At 46.2% G+C, this 25080-nt stretch overlaps 1 protein-coding gene across 1 annotated transcript; it reads right to left on the bottom strand.

The window, feature by feature from the left end:
- Window positions 1-3: 3 nt before the first annotated feature.
- On the bottom strand, window positions 4-25011 carry cmtm4 (CKLF-like MARVEL transmembrane domain containing 4). Its single transcript, XM_029255953.1, has 4 exons — window positions 24473-25011; window positions 16921-17097; window positions 4220-4318; window positions 4-1511 (listed from the first exon to the last, which is right to left on the bottom strand). The coding sequence occupies exons 1-4, from the start codon at window positions 24656-24658 to the stop codon at window positions 1347-1349; spliced, it is 627 nt and encodes a 208-aa protein (XP_029111786.1). The 5' UTR covers window positions 24659-25011; the 3' UTR covers window positions 4-1346.
- Between the last annotated feature and the right edge of the window lie 69 nt (window positions 25012-25080).

Raw genomic sequence — 25080 nt, 5'->3', positions numbered from 1 at the left:
TTGCCAGGTAAGGTTCCAGCTTCCAGCAATCCTGCTTGGGGCAAGTGGTTGTTGACAATGGCTGGATGGATAAAACATGAACACACATGATGGCAACAAAAGCTGAAGATAGAACTGTGGTGCTTGGCCTCTAGGTTCCTTAGCTGCACCACACACACAGAGGCTTCCCCACCATTCCTCTGGCATATAAACACACTGCTCTCCTGCAATAATTCAATTTAATTCTCTATCAGGTAGAACATGTGACATCAATTCTTTGTAATCACACACTCACACACTTTGCCATGAACTATATGAAAGAAAGGCTATGATTGTGATATCTCACAGTGAGCACTTGTAGAAGGGATGTTGCCTAGCACGGCCCCTAGATTCCTGGGGTGAGAAAAGGCAGCTGTGTGTGCCTCGTGTGGGCATGCTGGGTCTGTGAGCTCAGCCATTGCTCCAGTCATATATCCCATAATGTGGCCTCAGTCGGCCTGCAGGTTGCAAAAACACGTCCCATCGCAATGACTCATGTTTCCTAAGACCATGTTAGAGTTCACTTTACTATGTAAATACAAAAACCCCTGATTGATCCTCTACTTACAAGTCTTCAGATTTGCTTCCGTATAACAGAAAAAAAATGCGCAACACTCCACTGGCTACTTGTCTTTTCTTTCGACTTCTTGCGCTTGAGGAACGTTGCTTTAAAACCCTTCATTTGATGATTGTCTTAAACAGGGCTGAATGCAGGCTCTGCATACAGTACAATTATATTTATCCTATAGGTAAGTGGACAGTGCAACCACAGTAAAAAACTGTAAAATGTGTTGAGAAACACAGAAGACCTATGCAGGAGTGTGGAGCATCAGCCCTTACCAGTGGAACAGCACTCTTTGCTGTCACTATTCACCCTGGGCTTTAAATCCACAACCCAGGCTTGCAGCAAGCAAAATGGGACCTTGGGCTGAAAAAGCTGTCAGTGAAGATACATACACAGCAATACTGAGAACAAAGCTGTACACCTATATCACAGTGAACAAACCATGCCTTGCTCGTCTCAGTCGCTCTCAGAAAGAAGTCTGAGAGGAAGAAGTCGAAGATTACCGGAGATAAAAGACGAGGAGTGTGGATGAACACGGTTGGGAACACAGACATTCTAGAGGACGGGCTTCTAATTAATATGCAGAATTTCCAGCCAATAAAGAGGGTCTGTGGGAAAAGAGGTGTGTCCATGTTGGACTATGCTCCTCCTAGAGGAGCTGGACAGGACAAAGTGGGACGGGGGGTGGGAAAGGAGCGCATGAGTCTCTGGTTTAACACACCATCTTCTTGAGGAGGGCAGGGTGGTGTGGGCAGGGTGTGGATCAATGCAACTCGGGCCGTGCCTCCATTTCGCCGTGGGACGTGGTGCGGGCGCGCGTGTATTCACTGCTCTGGCCCGGGCCGGGCTGCGCCTCCCCGCCGCGCCACCGCCTGAATGCCAGGAGCGTGTTGAAGGAGTACACAGCAGTGGCCAGGAAGCCAAATACCTATGCATAACGGAACACAGAGCAATCAATATCAACAATAAATGAAATATTATAATAATAATAAATTACTCGAAATAGCAACAAAAAAGGCTCAAAACAAGAAGCAGGATGAGATGAGGACTGAGGGCAACAGATAATTAAATATATATGGAAAGAGTCAATTATTCATTCATTATTCATAATCACTTGCTCTAACGCAGGGTCATTGTGTTTATGGGAATAATGTCATGTAAATAAAATATAAGGAGGAATTTTAATTACCTACTTCTCATGTAATAAAAAAATTATTTACTTATGCAAAGCTTCTCTGAAAATAACTTCACACAGTTTACAGTTTGTGTTTTGCCTGGTTATATGGCATATATGATTATATGGCTGGTTATATTCACTTCTGGCAGTGAAAGGGTCCAAGTCCAGGCCCTTAACCACTGCAGGTTCTATAGCAACTTGTGTATTTCCACTAGCCTGGAGGGGATGGTTTATGCTGTAACTGATGGTGACACAGTAATCGCTCAGGACACGCTTAGTGACACAGTTGCCCAGCAGCACTGTGACTACGGGAGCTGCTCATCAATAGATACACGTATAACATTTCAAATGTTTAAAAATATATTTTCATGCACATGCAAATTTATGACATAAAATGGGAAAAAAAACATTATCAAACAGCAAACCTGATCCCTATCCCCTTCAAAAAAGGGGTTATTTCATTAAATCCAGCCTCCACCCACCCCCTGAGAGTCTCAGACCACAGTTAATGGCCACATCAGATGTTTCAGTGTTTCTTCCTGCTGTGAACAGATGCATCACAGAGCAACAGTGCAGAAAAACACAGCTACAGGTCTGTTTGAGCCATTTGCCCCCCCCAATAAAACCATCCCAACCGCCCCATCAGTTCACTGCACTGCGTTGCACTTGGGGGCAATGCTGGGGTTCTGTCTGTGTGTGTGTGTGTGTGTGTGTGTGTGTGAGAGATTGAACTAGTATATCAGCCAAGCGAAGCCTCTGTACTCCATCCACAATTTTGTTACATTAGATGACATGTATTAATTTTTCAGACACCTTCCTGCACAGTGGCTCACAGGTGATGACACACAAACACAGCAAGTGCATTACAGTTAGAAGGAATTAAGAACAAGGGGGCACAGAAATGAGAAGTGTGTTGCTTTTTGTAGCTGTGGGGTGCAGAGAGACAGGGACCCACCGGAGTGTCCAAGGGGACTGTTGTGTAAAGCGCACATTAGAAATTTGGGATGGGAACATACAACCTAATACAGCACTAATAGGACAGTAAATACTGGCATTTTACCACTACCTGTATGGTACATGACTCCTGCATCCTCCATGAGCTCACACTTTGTGACCCATACACACACACACACACACACACACACACACACACACACACACACACAAACACATACTTCCCATACTGCATTTTTTGTTTTCTTTCTGTAAAGTTCACTCAAACCACATTATTCATTTATCTGACACTTTTCTCCAAAGCAGCTTAGAACATTTAGCAACTTACCTTGATTTACCCATTTTTACAGTTGGGTGACTTTTACTGTATACTTCAGGGTAAGCATCTTGCTCATGGGCACTACAGCAGGAGGTGAGATTTGAACCAGGATCAGGTTCCAGCCACCCCCAGTGAAACTAGAGAAGCGAAACAGCATGCAGTTTGCCCACTATTGGATCAGTACTCTCAGTATCCAGTAGGCGGCAATCTTTGCTCTGTGGAGGTAGCCTGCAACAGAGCCTGGGCTGAACGCCACATGAAACAATTACAGCATCAGAAGGACTATTATGTTTTTTATACTTACTCCACCAAACAAAATTATATAAATATATCATAAAGATGGTATGGTTTGAGTCCTACCTATCAGGTAGATCCTACCAAGGGGTCTGGCAGGGCTCCCATTCATCTCCTCAGCCTCTCTCAACTGCAGGGCTCAGTACTGGGCCCCCTACTCTACGAAACGCACACCTCTTCCCTCGGCCTCCCACAGATTCTTCTACCACTGCTATGCCATGATATCCAGCTGTTCCTCTCATTTCCACTTGGAGCATCAGACATTTCCTGAGTGCCTGTCTGTCAGACATCTCTGTATGGATGTCTGATCACATCCTACAACTCAACTTCTCCAAAACAGAGATCCTTCACCTCTGAACTGGTCCGTCTACCTGTCATAAACTCTCCGTCAAACTGGACAACTCGTTCATTTCACCTACCCCATTGGCTAAGAGTCTGGGGATAATGACAGAAACAAGTTTATCTTTCTCTCAGCACATTGAAGCCACAACCCGGTCCTTCAGCTACATCCTGCAAACATCGGCAGAATCCGGCCCTTTGTTACTGCAAACTGCATTCAAATCTCTCCTTCTGCTGATGTGAAGCACTCATTGTGTTTTTCTCTGAGATCTACGTCACTTTGGAGAAAAGGGTCCACAAAATGAGTAAATGTAAATGTAGATATAATATTATTAGACATATACAGGGATTAAATATATTTATACATTATTATTATGTGATGCCTTCATCCTTCCAGCCAGCAGGTGGCATAGCAGTTAAGGTATTGGACCAAAAAAGGAGGTTTGGCACCATTTAAAGGAAATTGCTGTTATACCTCTGGCATGATAAAAACTCTAGTACATTTATCACATTTTCAGTGATAAGCTCAAGGGAGGGTGAAGGCTCCACTCACCGCTGCAGTGATCTCCCTTCCAGATTGATGGTTCAGCGCAACTAGCACAATGGAAGCCAGGAGGAAGAAGAAAGTGGTGGCTGCTGTGTTGACCAGGTCCTGCCAGGTGTGTGAGAGAGAGGGAGAGAATGACAGTCAGGTAGAGTGAAACTGCCCTACAGCTGGTCAGGGTTTGGTATGTGAGGAATTGTCAATTTTTTACCCCTTGGTGACTGATTGGTGGGAGGGAGTCAAGGTGAAGGCCAAGACCTTCACCATCAACTATTGTATCTGACGTGCTGCTTTGCGACATCAGGATATCAGCTCGCTTGAGAAGGAACTCCAGAGGATTTATTCTTGCCGCAATAACAGAGGGACCTTCGATTATGATAGGGCCGTGGAAATGAAGGCTATTTTGAGGCGGCTGCACGAGTGGCAGGCCAAAGCCTTTCCGTTTGGCACCAGAGTTAAGGAGGTAGAGGAGAATGAGAAGTGTTCCTCCTACTTTTTTTTTTAACTAGGTGAAGGACTTGAAACATCAGAGAGGATTTACCTCTCTCCAGAACCAGCAGGATGAGCCCTTCACCGACACCGCCCAGATGTTGGAGGTTGCATCCTGTTTCTATGGAAATCTTTTCAAAGTCAGGGAAACCAACTCAGTAACAGAAAGGAGCTTTTTAGAGAATTTAATGTCGCGAGTCCTCAAGGACACCCTTGGCGGCTTAGAGAGCCCCGTCACTTTGTTCAAGCAGTCGGAGATGCTTGGTAAAATGAATCGTCGCAAGGTTCCTGGCCTAGACGGTTTACCGGTAGAATTTTATTCCATGTTGTGGGACGTCTTGGGGCCGCTTTTTTTGCGCGTTGTCAAGGAGGTGCTGGACAGGGGCATGCTTACTAAGAGTATGAGGACAGGGGTGCTCTCCTTGTTGTACAAGAAAGGTGATAAAGCCGATCTTGCCAATTGGAGACCCTTCACGAAGCTTTGCGTTGACGCAAAGATCATCACAAAGGTCCTGACCGAGTGCCTGAAGAAGGTAATGGCCAACCTGGTTCATCGTGACCAGACGAGCGGAGCCCAGATGTTCTGAGCTCTGGAATTTGCACCTGGTCCAGGATGCGATCACCTGGGCAGAGGATCCGAAAGGTCCCCCTTGCTCTGGACTGTTTGGACCATGAGAATGTGTTTGACCAAATAGATCTCCACTTCCTGTTTAAAACCCTGCTCAGTCAGGTGCTTGCCCTGGTTCAGGCATTCGGGCGTGCCTCGGGCGTGCCTCAGGCGTGGCACTGAACCTTGGCAAGTCTCTTATCAAGTTCTTTGGCAGCTGGAAAAACAGAGGGGACTGCATCTGTGGTTTTTCTTAATGCGACGGTCCTCTCAAGGTGTTGGGTGTCAACTTTCTTTTAGAAGGTGCAGTCAGGGTCAATTGGGAAGAATGCTTGACCAAAGCCAGATGGAAAATTGGTTTGTGGAGGACCAGTTCCCTCTCCTTGATAGGGAAAACGCTGGTGCTGAAGGTGAACGTCCTGCCTACGTTGCTCTACCTTGCACAGGTGTACCCCTTGCCACGCACGATGCGGAGAGGCCTTACAAAAGACGTTTTCAATCTTGTCTTGGGGGGCACGTACAAGTATGTGAGGAGGGAGGTCATGTACCTTCTGAAGAACGAGGGAGGGATGTGCCCGACATTCCTCTTAAACTGGATTGTCTCTTCCTCTCCCAGTTATGTAAACGTCTAGCAGTTCCAATCGAGCATCTCCACCAGTACTTTGTACATCTTTGGTTGGCCCTTCTGATGCGCCAGTTGGTGAAGTCCTGGTCCAACACCGGGTCGAACACTGAGACACGGCTTGCTCATTACAGCCATGCTGTAAAGTGGAGTAAGACCACGGCGGCCGGGGTCCAGGCAGAAATCCTCCTTAAGCACAGGGCTTTGTATAAGCCCATAGTCGAGAGGAGAGGAACTCAAGTTCTTCTGGGGCTCGAGGAGGGCATGTGTACTAGGATTCAGCTGAAGGAGCTTGACCACCATCTGCAAAATTTGAACTGGCATTGTCTACAAAGTAAGTTGCTGGTCAAAGTGGTCCTGTACAAGCACAAACTGACCAGCCACCCATTCTACCCGTGACTCCACTGCAGTGAGAGCAAAACTCTCATGCAAGTCTTTTGGAACTGTGGACAGGTACAGGAGGTCTGGCGTTTCGTGACCCGCATCTGGAGGAAGATCAGTCCGCAGATGGTATTGCTGTCTGACAAAGTCTTGAGGGAATGGAACCCTGGTGCTCAGAAGGCAGCAGCTGCCTGGACGTAGCTGGTGATCAGCGTTGCCAAGCAAAAGTTTTGGAATGCAAAAACTGAGCTGGTCCAGACAGCGGTAGACTTGGGTGTCCAGGGTGTGTATTGTAAAATCCAGGCCGACCTAACGTTTAGGATGGAGAAGGATGTCATGCAATGGGGTTACTTAGAAGCCAAAGAGAGGTGGAAGGGCCTCTTTTGGCTATAACTCCATAGGTTTGTGGCAGATCCTCCACCCTTGGATAAGTAACACATGTCTTTTCGTACTTGCAAAATACCGCAACCCCTATCTTTGGTGAATTTAAGTGTTGTGTTCTGTGGCGTCCCGCCCTGGGTGTGTCCCCTCCCCCCTCCAGCCTTGCTCCCTCTGTTGCTGGGTTAGGCTCTGGTTCGCCGTGACCCCACTCAGGACAAGCGGTTTCAGACAGTGCGTGGGTGTGAGATTTTTAAGTACTTATTTACTGAATAAAGACTTTAATTGCCAGAAATGAACGGAAAAATTTTTACCTTTCGAGATGGACAGTGTGTGGAACCAGACACCTTTGGTGGTCTGGTAATCCATTATGATCCATTAGAAAAATGTAATTGTGGGTAATCTGACTCTCACTCCAAGCCTAAAGTCAAGAGATGTTATTGGTCACCTATTCCTATGTGTTCATTGAACTATTATTAATAACCAATACATGCTCACAGTGGTCCAGAGCACACCCTGGAAACACAGGGCAAGCAACAGGGAACACCCTGAATGGGATGCCAGTCAATCTCACACACACAACCACTAAGGGAAATTTATAGACACCTGCTCAGCTGAAACACGTCTCTGGACTGCATGAGTAAACCAGAGGACCTGGAGGAAACTCACTTGGGGAGAACACGTAAACTCCACAGAGACTGAGCCACATTTGAATCCGTTTCCAAACTGACGGCCCCTCAGAGCTGTACATTGTTTTGAAGAAAAGTGTATTATGCATTAATGTAAACTTAAATGCAGTGAGGGTGTAGACTGCATGGTCATGCGGTGTTTATGAGGCAAGTATGTCTGGGGAGTGGGGTTAGAAGGCACACTGTACCGTACAGAGCGATCCCCCAGCCCCATCCCACTATCCCCACTGTGCTCTGGTGGGAAGCTGTGCCACAGCCTCGCTAATCTTCTCTCTTGCTTCCACCAAAATGTAATAATGTCTGGAATTAAAACTGCAGGGGAGGGAAAACAAAGAAGCTTCACAAGGAGCTCCAGAAAAGGAGGCAATCCAGTCCATAACCCTTCCATTTTCACATTTTTTAGAAAATACCCCACGGTCCCCCAACCCAAAACACTTCAGCCCAAATCCTCAAGAGCACCTGGTCATGCTGTCCTCTCCCTGGCATGTTCAGGTCCTTCAAAACATAGGCTCCACCCACTCGCACCATAGTCAGCCCACGGAGAGCGAGACACAAGGACACGCTGTAACACATCATAGCGGGGAACAGTGGGATGTAGGAGCAGGGAGGGCCAGATGGCGGGGCAGCGGAACTAATTGTCCAGTTGCCCAGGGATCAAGAACAGAATCCCCAGAAACACAGATGAGAGCTGTGCTTGTCCCTTGGGACCAACATGTGATGGACCCATCATGTGACTCATATGACCGTGCGTCCACAGGACTCTGTGGCTATGTCAGAGGGAGGAAGGGGGCATCCTACAGCACTGGGAGGAAGTCCTTACTACAAACATAATTATTATTATTAATATTATTATTATATACTGTTTATTAGAGTGGGTTAAATAATTAGCTATTTACAAAGGTTCTGATATTACACACATAATTTACCAAGTGATGTAACTGGCCAGTTCCATTAGTCAGAGTACTGTGTGTGTGCGTGTGTGAATCCTTAAAGGATATGTACTATATTACGATTTCTTCATCCATCCATTAACCACTCATCCACTACAGGATGACAGTGATCCAGAGCCTATCCAAGGAGCACTGGGTGTGAGGCAGGGTATTCCCCGGCCAGGATGCCTGTATATCACATAGTAATCACACACACACACTGGCCGAAACCACTTGTCCTGAGCGGGGTCACGGCAAACTGGAGCCTAACCTGGCAACACAGGGCACAGGGCTGGATGGGGAGGGGACACACAAGGGATGGGACACCAGTCCGTGGCAAGGCACCCCAAGCAGGACTCGAACCCCAGACCCACCAGAGAGCAGGACCCAGCCAAACCCACTGCACCCCCCCAAAGCACAGGAGGAGTTAGGCACCAGTCTCAGCCACCTTTTACTCATGCATTAAACTGCTTAGTGTCCTTAATGCATGTGCTTGGTGCACTAATTAAAAGGGCAGAGACTGCCACATGCAGAGCTCATTAACATGCGGAGCTCTTCCCAGTGGCAGCCAGTCCTTACCAATCAATATAGAGGATTACTAATTAGAGTGTTTGTATCATCTCTCCTGAAGGGGCAAGACAAATTAACTGCACTAAATCTAACTATGACGCCGCAGGGAATCGTTGAAACAGCAGCCCAAACAGCTGCTCTATCTTAATTATTCATTTCTTTAAAAACCCAGCTGCTTTTGGCAACACATCTAGGATTTTAGAGAAAAAAAAAACACTCAAAAGCTAAAACAAAACAAAATTAATGTAAAAAGACTCAGATAACACATTCAGGAGGGTTGTAACAACCTCACTGACATTTTGGAAGAAAAAGGGTATTTGCATATTTAGCACCTCTTTCTGCATGTGTGCTTCTGCAATGGGGGGGGTGCAGGCGAGGTCTCCAACGTTCTCAGGGTCATGAATATAAGGATCAAAGAGAAATGACTTAAAGGGGCAAACTGAGTAGTGAAAAGAAGGGACAATTTTCCCCAGATCCATCCACACACCCACACACACATATACTTGTTGGGGCCTAGAAGACTTTTTCATACAAGACCCCTGACTGCACATCTATTTTAGCCAATCCAAGGGCACCCACCAGGCCATATAGGAGGTTAGCTTCCCACCAGCTGAGGCTTAGAAATCTGTTCTCCTGTTCCTTTCTTGTTGTTGATCTCAAGGAGATGTGGGCGGTCCTCCGGGAACACAGTTACAAGGACCCGGACCTATTTTCGGCTGCTTCTTTCCAAGCGTCGTTCGACCCGTACCAGTGATGCTATTTCTGCTCTTTGGAAGACACAGCATCCTGCAGTCTATCACAAACCTACTCAGATGAGCCCTGGATCCACATACAACGACACCATCTACCCGACCACTGTGTGGCCTCAGGTTCCACCTGGAAGGGCTACAGACACAAAAGACACCTAGCAGCTGACCCTGGATCAGTTTGTGCATATATGTAATGTTGATGAAGAGCTGGGAGTGGGAGGGAATGGTTGTCCTAAACCACCCAATGGAAGTAAGCATTTCATGAAATATTTCTCTTACAGGTACACAAGAGGCTGTATCCAAGGACTCAAACCAACAAAATGAATGTTTTAAACCTTTTTTTCTGAACTGCTGTATCACCTACTTCATGTTTACCTGGAAACGGGTGACGTTTACTGAAAGTGAAGGCAATGAAGAGGCTTCCTGAAAGACTGCACTTTTAAACAGGTCGACTGAGGTGTAAAAAGGTATTTTTAGTTTAAAAGTAGTTTTGGTAAACCTCCCACTCCCCCACTTTTGCAGAAAGTAAAGTCCCAATTAGATAAAAAAAAAAATAAAAGCCCACGAATGGAAACCGGCCTAGCATTAGCAACTGCCTCCAGAACCAGCAAATAACTCATCATAGTTCTGTAGCGGGTTCAAGCATCTGAACCCTACCCCAGTCGCACCCCAGAACACCGAGCACCAAAAATTGAAAATAAACAAATGCCAACTGTTTAAACAAGACATCATCTGCTTCAAGAGCTTCAAAGGAAAGATCCGGAATAAACAAGAACAGAGCCAAGTGGAGGTCAAGGAGCAGATCTTGAGTGTGTGGCAAATGTGCGCCAGTCTGTCTCAAGGTCTTATAAACTGTGACCAAAGCAGCCAAGCAAGTTCACATGGAAAATATATGGTTGAATCCCAGGACACACTCTTTTGGGTTTTAGGAATTAAACTTTATGAGGAGTCTCATATAATATCCCAACTTCAGCTTTAGTGGCATTTCTTTGCATTTGCGAGGACCAAATTTGGGTTTCGCTCTAAGGCTACGTGGTCTTCTACTCAGTTATAGTTTGGTTCGCAGTCTTCATCAGCCCTCGTTTGCAAGTTTCACCTGCTACGATCTCAGTGACGATGGCCCCATTTGGACAGTCCAAATCATGACCACTTGTCCACTAAGCGGTGCCCGCGATGTGACGAGTCCGAGGTTCAAGTCCTGCTTGGGGTGTCTTGCAATGGGCTGGTGTCCCGTCCAGGGTGTATCAGCCTTGCAGCCATTGTCTCCGGGCTAGGCTCCAGCTCACCGCAGCCCCACTCAGGACAAGTGATTATTGAAACTGGTCAGTTGGTTGTTTGTCCACTGAGTGCAAATCAATTGACCTTGTTTTCATTGATTTCTTTTTTCTTTAGTCCTCCATTTTTTAATATTGAAGATTGAAGTGAAATTGAGCACCATTTGTATGTGCATTTGTTTGTGAGCATTTCTCAAGTGTATGACACATAATCACTATGAAAGAGCTGAATAAGTGCAGGTAGACAGACATACAGTAATAATAATAATAATAAGCCATATAGTGTTATAGAGTAATTAATGAAGGGAAACTGCCTTTTATGTTATAACTAATGATACACACATACACACATTTCCAGAACCGCTTGTCCCATGCAGGGTCACAGGGAACCGGAGGGGGAGAGGACACAGGGCGTAAGGCCGGAGGGGGAGGGAACACACCCAGGACGGGATGCCCGTCCGTCGCAAGGCACCCCAAGCAGGACTCGAACCCCAGACCCCCCGGAGAAGAGGACTGTGGTCCAACCCACTGCGCCACCGCACCCCCGGTTAACTAATGATAATTATGTGCATTTTATTATGACCTGGTGATAATTTTGCATTTTTGAGGCTCAGGAACACAAATATTTTTGCCATTGAAACTTTATGAGAATTCACCTCATGTAGGGTTTTTCAGGGACAAATTACCTCCATAACACCACGGTACACTGTATTGTTTCCTACTGTAGTTGAACCTAAGCTAGTTTGTTGAACTCAGTCTGACAACTCATATTCTGGCCCTTCACTGGTGTTGGGGGATTTCTGTCCACAGGCATCTAAACTGCGTTTCTCTGGGCTCTCAATGAGATAGGACCGTGGCGGGAGACACGTCATTCCCATACATCTTCTACAAAGTAAGGCATCTTGTTCATAGGAAATCCGTCTGTGCTGAAACAGCAGAAATTCTTGGACTCCTCTGGCTCTTTCCACTGCCCCGACGTGGTCGTTTTTCCAAAAGCTGCATGCCGCATGCTGGTATTGCAGCGTTCTGGAACAATCCACAGCTGTGCAATGCAAGTTTCCACTCCAGTTACATAACACAAGTCAGTGGGTTTGGCACTCATATCAGTATTTTACTATCAATAATGTCGCCCCAGGCACCACGGTGGTGCAGCAGGTAGCACTAGTGCTTCACAGCTCCTCGGCTGTGGGTTTGAATTCAGCCTAGTCTGTGTGGAGTTTCTATCTTCTCCCTCTGTCTGTGTGGTTTTCCTCCAGTGGCTCTGGTTTCCTCCCACCATGCAAAGGGATGTGCACTAGGTAAACTGGCAACTCCAATGCTTCCAGGTTACGTTCTAAACTATCATGACCCCACACTGGACAAGCACTCATTGACAATGGATCCATGGATGAGGTTGCCTGGGGCAGACTGGGGTCAGAGTCAGTATTCTGCAGGTTAGCAGTAATTGTTTGTATAAATTATTGGTGGGGGGAGCTGAAGTTGAAATGACAGTGATTCACAGATAAAGTGGTGCTTGAAAGTATGTGAACCCTTCGTACCTTTTAGTTTTACCACAAAAGAGATATTTAATGAGAATCAGTCTTTGTTATGACACAATAGGTACGTAGTGACCAATTCCATATGTTGGTTTAGAGGAACTCATGTGTAGTAGGAGTTGCACAGACTAGTCGACTTTACTGCTCTGCGATGATACTTCAAGCTCGACGTCGACTAGTCGCTGATCACGTGATTGACACAAACAACTTGGGCACATCCGAGAAGACAGCAGGTGAGGAGCCTGGTGGGTCATTGCAGTAAACCAGCAGCGGTTCACAAGTGTCTGGAAATACTTCACTAAAGATGAAGCCTGTGCTACTGTCACTTGCAAGAGATGCAAGTCCGTCCTAAAGTACAACAAAAGTACAAGTGCAGTGCACACTCATCTGAAAAGGCATTCGCTAACACTAGCAGAGGAATGATACAAATCGGTCCGTGGACATTGCCTTCGTTGTTTTTTGATTAGAAACTGAAAAACAAAATGCGAATTACAATGCCTTCATTTGTTTTCTGTTTAAGAATGAAAAACATTATGAATTAACACAGAAAAATGAGAAAACATTGTTTGAGCACACACAAAAAGAAAAAGGACTTTATTTTCTCTTTTAGTTTAATCATAGAAAGTGTGGCGACCAAAAATCTCACAATACCAAATATTGTGGCGTGTAGCGCCATGGGTTTGGATGGGGTGAAGAAGGATGCACAGGCAGCGTTTATTGCGAACGTTTTATTAGAACACAGGCACACAGTGAAATAATGCTCTTGGTCCGAGGACCCCCTTTCCTCAAAGACCTGCGCCTCAAGCCAGCCTTCCCAGCTGCTTAGCGCCCCCAGGCTTTTTTTCCCCCACTGCCACACACGGTCACCCTTATTTACACACACACACACACACACACACACACACACACACACACACACACACACACACACACACACACACACACACTTTCAGAACCGCTTGTCCCATACGGGGTCGCGGGGAACCGGAGCCTAACCCGGCAACACAGGGCGTAAGGCCGGAAGGGGAGGGGACACACCCAGGACGGGACGCCAGTCCGTCGCAAGGCACCCCAAGCGGGACTCGAACCCCAGACCCACCGGACAGCAGGACTGCGGTCCAACCCACTGCGCCACCGCACCCCCTAACCCTTATTTACATTTACGTTTATTAATTGAGCAGACGCTTTTCTCCAAAACGACGACGTACATCCCAGCAAAAAATACAATTTATGCACCACATTAAGAGAAAGAGACATGGCTGTATACGTGCGATTCCCCCAGTAAACCTAGTTTGTTACTTTCCAATTACTACATTTTCCACGGAATTCCCGCCAGTGGTTGAACACTATTTACAATTTACCCAGAATCCAAACATTTACAACAGAGCCCTTTCCCACCCAAACTCTTGGTAACGGGTTGTTACAATATGATGAACGCCCTAAACTGTGCAATATTTCCAATCTAACGGCACGGTGGCACAGCGAGTAATGCTATAGTCTCACAGTGTTACCCTCCAAGACCGTTATGATCCATCCGTATAGATCCATACATTGTGTGGACTTTGCATGTTTTCTCTGGGTCTGTGTGGATTTCCTCCCACAGTCCAAAGACAAGCTGTTCAGGTTCACCCATGGCATGTCAGTGACAGAGTGTGTTCCACTGATGTATGGATGAGTGGCCCCTTGTAAGTAGTGTCTAGCAGTGTAAGTCACCGTGGTGAATAAGGTGTGTGAGTTGTAACACAGAGTTCACTGGAAGTCGCTTCTGGAGAAAAGCATCTGCTGAAAAAATAAACATGAATGTCTAACACACACACACAGTCAGAACCGCTTGTCCCATACAGGGTCACGGGGAACTGGAGCCTACCCGGTAACACAGGGCGCAAGGCCGGAGGGGGAGGGAACACACCCAGGACGGGACGCCAGTCCGTCGCAAGGCACCCCAAGCGGGACTCAAACCCCAGACCCACCGGAAAGCAGGACCGTGGTCCAACCCACTGCGCCACCGCACCCCCTGTAAATGTCTAACAAGAAGTCTCAAATCCGTAGACTTCCACGGTTAGAGTCAACTGACTAGAGGTTTTGCTCTTCTAGATTAAACCGCGTATGGGATGTTGGTTCCAACGTTTCACTTCTCTTGCTGGAAACATCGTCAGGGTATGACCACATCTTGTAGAGGTTAAATGTGGAATGGCGTGTTTGACGAGGGTGGGTGTATTTATGGGCGGGAATGGCCATAGCGGGTGGTCCTAATAGGCGGTGCCCCCGCTGTGTTTTCCCTTTGTGCCGTTTCATTCGTATTACAGGACAGCTCGCTGAACTGAGTTTTAATGAGAGGCAGTCGGGTTGTCGTTGGACCGGGGCGAAGACGCGAGAGAAGTGGTGTCCAGTCTTAATAGTCTGAAGCCCTCTTCCCAATTGAAATTGTGGGGGTGCTTCTCTATCTCGATTGCCTCCCTCACTATGAGGCTCCTGTACGCGGGAGGAAGTGCGAGCACTGTAGTCTCCTCAAAGTGGATTTCATGACCGGTTTGTAGTGAATGTTCGGCCACTGCTGAGTCAATGTTATTGTTCCTTGTGGCTCTTATGTGTTCTTGGAGACGTGTAGAGATAAGTCGACCTGTCTGCCCGATGTATGTTATTTCACAGCTGCAGAGCATTCGGTACACGCCGCTGGTCTTCAATGGCAGGTAATCTAACTGTGTCGAGTAGTCTTTGTGTAGTAGAACCGGTGGTGAAAGTGGTTTTGATGCCGTGCTTTATGAGTAGTTTGTTTATTTTGTCGGTGGTGCCTTTTACGTATGCGAGGTAGGCAATCCTGGCTGGTTCGGTCGTTGTATGTTTCGCATTATCTGAAGTTTTTTTGGTTTTCGTGCCGGCGAATGCATGATTTGATTGCGCTCATAACCGTTCGCTGAGAGCGCTTTCAGAAGTGTCCATTTTCCCTCCTTCCAGGAACCTTCATCGCTCAGTCGGATGCCTCTTGTGATCAAGGTGTTCACGACTGCCTTCTTCTGAGCCAGGTGGTGGTGGTGGCAGGCTGCGTGGAGGTACCGGTTTGTATGGGTCGGTTTACGATAAGGCTTGCGGCTCAGGCTGCCGTCACTCCTCCTCGTCACCAGAACATCTAGAAGGGGAGGTTGCCGTTCTCCTCTTTCTCCATCGTGAACTGGATGTTGGTATGTCTTGAGTTCATGTGTTCTAAAAAAAAAAAAAAAATAAATAAAAATCCTCCAAGGCAGTCGCTCCATGTCTCCAAATCAGGTAGATGTCGTCGACGTATCTCCACCAGCAGAGGGGTTTTTGTGCACCTGATTGGAAGCAGAGATCCGCGAGTGCGGCTAAGTCCTCTAGCAGTTTTCCTTGTATTAGGGAAACCGTGTCTTTAATGGTTTTCTAATCCAGAAGAACAAAACCTCCAGTCTAACAAGAAGCCTCACCGGGACGTAATGTGAGCTTCAAAGGCGGTCTTTTCTTCGGAAAAAATGTCCACTCTGGAGCCATTTGCGCAAACGATAAATAACATAGAAACTAGAGCAACATGATTCAGAGATCGCAGAAAATCTAGTACAACATGACATTGGTGCTGCACGGGGTTGTTCAATGAGTGTCCGAAGATTTTGTGCGCAGCACAACATTGTAAGGAGAGGACACTATCTTTCAGCTTTGGAAAAGCACCTAGTGATCCATTAACTTACGATCAATAACTCAGAGCGAAACCACCATGTTCCATGAAGCCACTGATGGATTACGCGCCGTTTCAGTTGGTTACATGCTGGTTCTTCAATAAAATACCACGAAGTATTAAGATTTTATATTCATATTCTATATAATACTGACCATTCCTACAGGGTTCACATACTTTCTATCAACACTGCATGACTATTTTATTGCAGACATTTTTAAACCTGGATGTTGTAAACCCTCGGTATGCTAGTTTTATTGTAGCTGAGCTTTTAATTATTTTAACTTAATTATATTCATTATGGGATGCTTTCCTTGTTGACCAAACATTAACCAAGGACACACTGTTTTTTATGTTAAATACAGTTGTCAATAATGGAATATGTGTAATACTGACATTCTTATTTTTGCTCATAAAATAATTAGTACATTGTTATTACTTCAAATACACAATTACAGCAATGATTATATTCTTAATTAAAGGACTGATTAACCCTTTTATGGTTAGTTCAGGTTTTGATCTGTTTTGCTAAACATGTCTATGCAATCCTCATTTTATGTACAATATTTTGTTTTTACACATAACCCACACACTACTGTAAATGCACACCGAGTCCTTATGCAAGAGGTTTGACATAATTGAAGTCCTGCTCTTCCGCCAAATCTCAGAAAACTGACCCATGCAGGGCTTAGCTACAAAAAAACCAGCAAACACAAGGGGGCACCATAGCACCAGGGTCTCAGGGTCAGAGGTCACTGTTGGGGAGGGTGGCAGCAGTTACAGGGGCAGCGGCGGCACACACCGTGAGGGACCAGTTGACGTGTGGCACCTTGGCTTGTAGGTTAAGACTGAAGGTCAGCAGGAGGACACCGGTGACTACGAAGGCACAGCAGCTGACAAATTCAAAGAAGTAGACCCCCCCACAGGGCAGGCACAGCATGATGGTCTCTATGCAGATGAAGGCGATGAGGGAGAGCACCTGGAGGCAGAAAGACAGAAGGTGGAGCACAGCCTTTGTCAACCAAACACACCCCACAGAGCTGCCTTAAGCACTCAACTCACCCACAAGAGCCATCTGGAGCACCCAGAGAACACACACACACACACACACACACACACACACACACAAACACACACACACTGACTGCTTGTCCCAAGTGGGGTCATGGCAAGCCGAAGCCTAACCCAGCAACACAGGGCGAAAGGCTGGAGGGGACACATCTAGGACGGGACACCAGTCCGACGCAAGGCACCCCAAACGGGACTTGAACCCCAGACCCACCAGAGAGCAGGCACAGGCTAAGCTTGGTGCACTACCGTGCCCCTGACCCAGAGGAAAGTCGTGCTCATATGTACCAATTCCATTCAACAACGTGTAAATTTCATGCACTGACAGCTTCTCCTACAGCACAAGAAGGTAGTTTCTCCGAGCTGCTCAAGACAATCATGCCAGACCACAGCAGCTCAGACCATGGATAGTGTCAGCCCGGGCTTGTTGGGAATCTGATTATTTAATCAATTGGAGGGGAGCCTTGGACACAGACAAACAGACAGACAGGATGTAAAGCATTCCAAGGTCTGCATGCTATTTAGGTACTGTTGTGCTATTTAGGAGGATAATGAAGATACTACAGCAGGGGGCATAATAGTTAGAGCCTTCTATTTGAAGAACCCAGGTTCCAATCCCACTTCCTGTTGTAGTACCCTTGATCAAGGTACTTAGTCTATTGGCACAATAAAACTTGGTAAATCACTGTAAGCAGGTCAGTGAGGAAATGTAACACTGTAAGCGAAGTTGGAGGAAAGTGACAGACAAGTAAAGGTTAATAATAATATGTATGTATGTATGTTTCACCAAAGCAGAACTATTCTCCACTTTGAGAACTGAATGAAAGTACCCAGTTGAGAGCTATTCCCACTTCTTTAATTCACCTCAACATTTTACATTTTAGGCCTCAAGGTGGATGGCTTAAGTAACAGCAAACCCTTAACTATTATAAACGAATACATACATACCTACATAGATGTTGGGTCATTTCATCAGAGCGATGCAGGTGCACCCGCTTATTCAACGATTGTGGAATTTTTTGAAGGCTTTAGGAGGGCTTTTGGCCACCAGTAGTGGGCGGTTATTACACATAGGTCCCGCAGGCAGGCGGAAATTATATGCGATAATATCAATTTCCTCGCTCTTGTCAAAGGTGAGCTGCCCCTGTTTGCGATGCAAACGAGACAAGTTTTCTGCGACAGCACGCGTCTCCCATGGCGACAGCACCCTGACCTGCAGACGCCAAGCTTCTCCTTCAGCCTGCAGTTAAAGCAGCCGGCCTTTCATCCCTTTCGCCCCATAAAAAATTAAAAATTATCCAACATGCAAAGTAAATGCTAACTTTTTATCTCTGCAGAGGAATAACTGGTAGAGCAGGTAGTTTCCAGTGAAACCGGTATCACCCTGAGAGCCTGCTTTTACCCTCTGTCTGCTGCCATGTGAAGAGTGGCCTTACAGAACTGAACACCCTCTAAAGTGCAGCACCTTAACAATGAGGTCACAGAGGAACTGATAGCACTGGTCAAAAGTTAGGGCACCCTGGGCTACACTTGTGTGGGACAAACTGGGCAGAGGAGTCAAAGTAAAGCAGCACACAGGTGTCCTGTATCTCTGGGACACACTACAGAAGAGTAGGGAGGACGTAGAACCTCATTTAGCCCTGGAAAGTGGTACACTGGCTCCTTGTTCGAGCTACGAATATTCAAAGGCACAAATCTAAGTAGTGGTTACAGCTACTGCCTTTGGACCCAAAGGTTGCAGGTTCAATGCCCACCTCCAGCTCTAGTACTCTTGAACAAGGTACTTACCCTAAATTGCACCCGTAAAATTACCCAGCTGTCTAAATGGGTATATAATTGCAACCTTTACAGTGTAAGTCACTTTGGAGAAAAAGGTCAGCTAAATGAATAAATGTAAACCTTTTCCTATTTTTATGTTTTCAGTTGCATTTTTTGCACTTACAGAAATGCATTGCTCAACAATGGGGATACGTTCTGAGAAATGTGTCGTTGGGTGATTTTGTCGTGCAAACATTATAGAGTGTACCTATACAAACCTAGATGGTATAGCTTTAATGCGATCAAAAAGACACTGTAAACATGAGATTTATGATGCTGCTGCCAGCGTAACAGCATACTGTTTTACAGAAAACTTTTTTCTATAAGTAGAGAGTACACAGTAAAATAATAAAAGTACACTATAGTAAATACATAAACCAGTAACATAGGTATTTATCATTACCAAGAATTGTGTACTGTACATAACTGTATGTGCTTTATTTTTATACGACTGGCAGCACAGTAGATTTACAGCAGCACCACCACAAACATGTGAGTAACACATTGCACTACGACGTTACGATGGCTACAATGTTGCTAGTCGATAAGAATTTTTCAGCTCCATTATAATCTTATGCGACCGCCATCGTATATGCACTCAATCATTAAGCGGCGCATGACTGTACCTATATTCTCTTTGCTGTGGAGTGGAAACTTCCTGTACGTACACCGCCAGCCGATAGGTGTCAGTAAAAAGCACCCAAAGAGTGACCGTGGGACCGCCTTCATTCAACTCTGTTCCACAGTGTTTACAGCCCACATCTGCTGTTCCTCAGTATCAGTTATCAATAACAAGACAAAGATAGGTTTACATGTGCATGCTTATGGGATGAATGGATTGAGAATCAGCTCTGAACAGGTTTTTGGAGACAACATTTTTCTCCAATCATTTAAAATGTCATTTTAATATATAACAGTACTCCATAAAATTAAGTTTTACTGGTTTTGACAGACTTTTAGCCTGCAAATAAATGAAGGCTCGTGTGTATTAATATTTCATTCACTGTGTGGTAAAAGTGTAAGTCACCTTGGTGGATAAGGTGCGTGGGCTGATAACACTACATAGAGTTTATCAAAAGTTGATTTGGAGAAAAGTGTCCGTTAAATAAATAGATGTAAAAGTGTTTTGGATCCACTTACGAACATTATGCTCATCCGGTGAGGATGCACTACATTTCTACAAAAACAAAATGTGCCTAAAAAATATGTCTTTAAGAATAGAGAGAGAGAGACAAGCAGGCAGCACCCACTCACATCAGGAAACCCCCAGGACAGAGCGGTTTGTCTGTCTGTCTGTATGTAAAGAGGAAGTACTTCCAGAAAAGAAGTTAATGGTGCACACAGGGGGCCATTAGCAGGAACAAAAGGCACTTTTAGAAGGCCTCGTAACCCAGTTCTTAATAAACCGTCAGAATTAGAGAGTTGCCCAGTTAACATTCCCGCAACCTGCTGTTCCTGCGGCCGCCCCTCCCCCACCCCTCCGTTGTAGTGAGCGCTGAACGTGACCATTCACGGCCTGCGATGGGCCACACTGCAGAGTAACTGCAAGCGAGGTGTGGTTTTACTCTTCCGTTTGTCAAATCTGAGCCTGTCCGTGTCCTCCCCTGGGGCTGTCGCAGGGGGCATGCTGGGTTGCCGCCTAGGTAACGATCCAGCATGGTGACCCAACCCTCCCCAAATGGATCAGGTTGCCTGTAAACAGCTTACGGGGGTCCTCTGGGAGAACTGCCCTCCACCTGCTGCCTCTTTGTTCCACACACCTTGGGAGGGGGTACAATCATGAGTGGGCGTGGCCAGACAAAGCACATTGCACTGCTAAGCAAATTACAGAACTGGCTGCAGATCCTGTATTTCCACCCTGACGCACTGAACCGCAGAGGTGGACCCAGAGACTCATGGGAACAACAAGATCAAAAGTTGTTGAAGTTATGGCGATCCTGATCAAGGAACTTACCCTGATTGATAAAGTAAAAACTACCCTACTGTACAAAAGGGTAAATGAGTGTAAGGGTAACATTGCAAGTCACTTTGAAGAAATGTGCCGGATGGATGAAAAACCCTCCTGCTGGACCCTGAGGTTGCAGGAAGCTCTGACACCATTTCCCACTGCAGACGTGTGTAACACTTCACACACACCTGCTCATGTGTGTTATATGAGTTCTCTGCGATCACACTGGCCTCTTTTCATACAAAGTACACTGCTGTGCAGCACATGTGCACGACCTTATGGGGCCACAGCTCAAGGTGAACTTTCGTACTGAGCTGTAAGTCAAGAAGGGGACAGGAGTGCGGCGATGCATTAACCATCCAGTGAGAACCAGAACACATCCGCAGGTGGATGACAGGGTTGGTCAGATGCCCCAACACTGACGTCTTCCTGCTTGCAGTGTAAACACAGCACATCCTGAGCAAAGGAAACGCCAAGAGCTAAGCTGTGTCACAGGAGAGTCCCGTTCACACCGCAGCATGCAGGGTGTCACATTCCACACGCAATAGGGCAGAAACTGGGCGGAGCAGCAGTTAAGAAGCTGGACTTCAAACCAGAAGGTTGTTGGCTACAGTTCTTTCTATTCTCCCCCAACCTCAGTTCCATTGACACCGGAATATTAGTCACCGCTTGTCCATTGTAGGGTCACGGTGGTGCAGAGACTATCCTGGAAACACATGGTGTGAAGCAGGGTTCACCCTGGTCAGGAGGTCTCTCTCTCATTATATATATATATATATATATATATATATATATATATATATATATATATATAAGGGCAGCTTAGAGTTCCTAGTCCACCTGAAAGCCTTCACTTTGGATTGTGGGGGGAAACTCACGAGAACATGGGGAGAGCATGCAAACTCCACACAAACTGTGAGGGATTCGAACCAGACCCAAAAGACACAGGTTCAGACCCAGGGACTGAAAACGCACATGTTTTGTTCTTGCCGTCACACGGGAAATAATTAGCTACAACGGACACAGTAAAACTATGTCCAGCGGGGTGCTGGATAATGCAGCCCAGACATGTGACCTTTTTAACAGCAAACGCTTTAAATAAACGTGTTTCAGAATGAGTCCTTTGCAATCCTCGTTTTTTTTATTCTGCTCATTATCAGCAATACGCAGCATCACACAGACTGTTTTCGATGTCACAACAAACAGAATTGCTAGGAGTAACTCATCTCTCTCTCACACACACACACACACACACACACACACACACTCGGGTTCTAGACCTGCTCTGCCTGCTTCCTGCTGCACCACTGTGCTGCTTCCCTTTAACCAGCTTTGCTTTTAAAAAAAAAAAAAAAAAAAAAAAGACCAATGTAAAGGTGGACACAGTGTCAACATCATGGGTGACCCTCATACCGTAAATAACGGCAAACCAGCTTCCTTCTCAGCATGATGACCAAACTGCTGGCAACCAAAAACATATTAAGAGTGACTTTTTTTACACTTTATTTCAGGAATATTTACATATTTAGCTGACACTTTTCTCTAAATCAACTTGTAGTGCTAAGCTACTTAGCCATTTATACAGTTGGGTAATTTTTTCCTCTATCAGGTAAGTAGTTTGACCAAGAGTAAAGCAGCAGAACGTGGGATTCGAACCCACATCCTTCAAGAGGAAGGCATTAGCTATAACCACTATGCCACCTGCTGCTCTTGTTCAACATTGATCTTTGCCATGTGCTCCAGAAGCTACTCACAGGTCTCAAAGCCTCTACCTCCCAGATGACCAGAACCGCTGGGAGTTTGTCATTCACACAGTTACGTGACCACTGAATGGAGGGAGCAAAACAGAGGGCTGAGCTGCTCAGTTTTCTACTCCCTGTGCCATTTTTATAAGCAGAAAGACACGACAGTTGTTTGTCCCTGCGCGGAGTCAAGACCCATCGGACCAGTTTGGGAGAGCCGCTTCCCAAAGGGCCAGACTTTATCCGAGCGCATTCCTGCAAAGGCTTCCTGTTTTTTCCTTTTCAGAACATCTGGTTTAGGTGCAAACCCCAAGTCTGCAGAGAAAACACCATTCGGTGCACTGTGGTCATGAATTCTGCACATAAGTCCAACCACAAGTCTAAAAAGTGTGTGTATTGGGCTCAAATATCAGCGATCAGACTGGCGGGGTCAGACCAAGCCCCTCGACACCACAACCTTATTAACGTGAACCAAGAGATGTCAAAGTCAAATGGGAAAGTGAGAAAACTCCGGAATGTAGCGTCTTTGGGCAAGGAGTCAGAGGAAATAGGCCACTGGACAGAAGAACTTGTACCTGGGGCTGGAAAGTAAAAGTAAACTTGATGAAACATAGTCCGTCGTCCCTCCACAAAATACCACATTCCTCAGATTTCTGCACTCTGGCTAGTAGGAAATCGCATTCCCATCGCAGATTCTATCTATTAAACTGGGGAGAAGCTCCACAGCCCCTCCCCTTCAGCTCGATGGAATGGGGTCAGTCAGGCCAAGTGGCACCAAATGGGCACTGATCACTGACTGCATGCCAGAAGGGGCTGCTAGGTATTTCCCTGGGATATTTACTGGGGTTTTACACCTTTTGCTGTATTACGCTTACTGTGGAAATTCATATCTAACCTTCATGAAAGGAGTTTATGAGGTTCTGTGTCTTAAGGAGTGTCTCAGTGACAATGTGCAGCTTTTCATGTAGAGTGTGAAAAAAATTTTGCAGTTATAAGTCGAGCCATTTGTTATATCTAATTTTGATCGGGCAGTAGGCAGTGTAACTGGTGGAACTGTCACCTGCTGTAGTACCTTTGACCAAGGTAGTTACCCTGAGCTGACAGTAAAAATGGCCATATCCATTTATACAGCAAGGTATTGTATTTCCTTGGACAAAGAAGGGACATAGAGGAAAACAATAACGACAGACTGTAATTCACTGATGTTTAAACTTGTGTTTGTTCTTGCACAAAGTTAATCAGTCAACAGTTAGTATCAGAAAAATTTATACTCGGTTTAGTATTGCCTTTATTTGACCCAAGAGCAACTTCTGAAAAATTCATTGTGCAGCATATAAGGAAGCAGCTGTTATCAATTTATTAATGTTATTAGTGTAGCCTTCTGCCAACATTTATAGCACAGGCAGGAAATTAATTAATTGGTAAATGTTTATCTCGGCATAAGCAGAAGCATGAAAACAATCATGATTACTTTTCAGCAGCGCAGAAAATGACCAAACACACAGAAGCGCAGCGCAGCGCAGAACAGCACGCGCACACGCGCACACACACACACACACACACACACACACACCCTGACTAGAAATGTTGTTTTTTTTTTTTTTTTTTTTTTGGGGGGGTCCTTGAGCTCAGTGTCTCACTAAAAAGGTATTGTTCTATTGTGTGATTTTTTTTTTTTTTTTGAGCTCGTTGTTGTTATTATTAATATTAGTACCACAGAGCGAGAACAAGCATTCCACGGAGGCCCCGCAGCGAGCGCGCGAGGTGACGTCACTTACCACCTCGAGCACTTTCAACACGCCGAAGCTGGAGCGCAGGTACGCCAAATCGCAGCGCACGCCCCCCAGCACGCGCCGCGCGCGGACGGGCTCAGTCGTGGGCTGGTAGGGGCTGCCGGCCCCCGACATCATGGATGTGTTGGAGGCCTCGCCGTCGAAGCCGTCCGCGTCCTCGGAGCTCCTCATGCTCGCGCAGTTCAACAGGACGGAGCGTGTGCCTGTCCGTCCGTGTGTGCGTTCCACTTCAGTGCCCCACGGTGCCACGAATTCTTCCCACTCGAATCAGCTCATGGCACGTGCTCTGGAGTGCAGCATCACTCCGATTCGCAGCAGCAGAGCCCTCGCGGTGGTCGCGGGTGATGGTCCACGGACCCCCCCCCCCCCGAGTCCTCAACGCGGTTCTGCAGACACTTCTTACCCGCTGTGAAAGTCCGCCGCTCCTCGGATCCGATCGCTACTAGTATGAAAATAAAACCACGAGCTCCCTATGAATGGCTGTATGTTCGTTTCCAGCGACGCCACATGCGCACCCGTGTGAACCTCGGCGAGTCTCTCTTCTCCGGTTCGAGCGCAAAGTGCTGTTTTATCGGCAGATGTGTAGGTTCCGC

The sequence above is a fragment of the Scleropages formosus genome, chromosome 11 (assembly GCF_900964775.1).
Source record: "Scleropages formosus chromosome 11, fSclFor1.1, whole genome shotgun sequence".
NCBI lineage: Eukaryota > Metazoa > Chordata > Actinopteri > Osteoglossiformes > Osteoglossidae > Scleropages > Scleropages formosus.
This window is presented reverse-complemented; position numbering and strand designations above follow the sequence as displayed.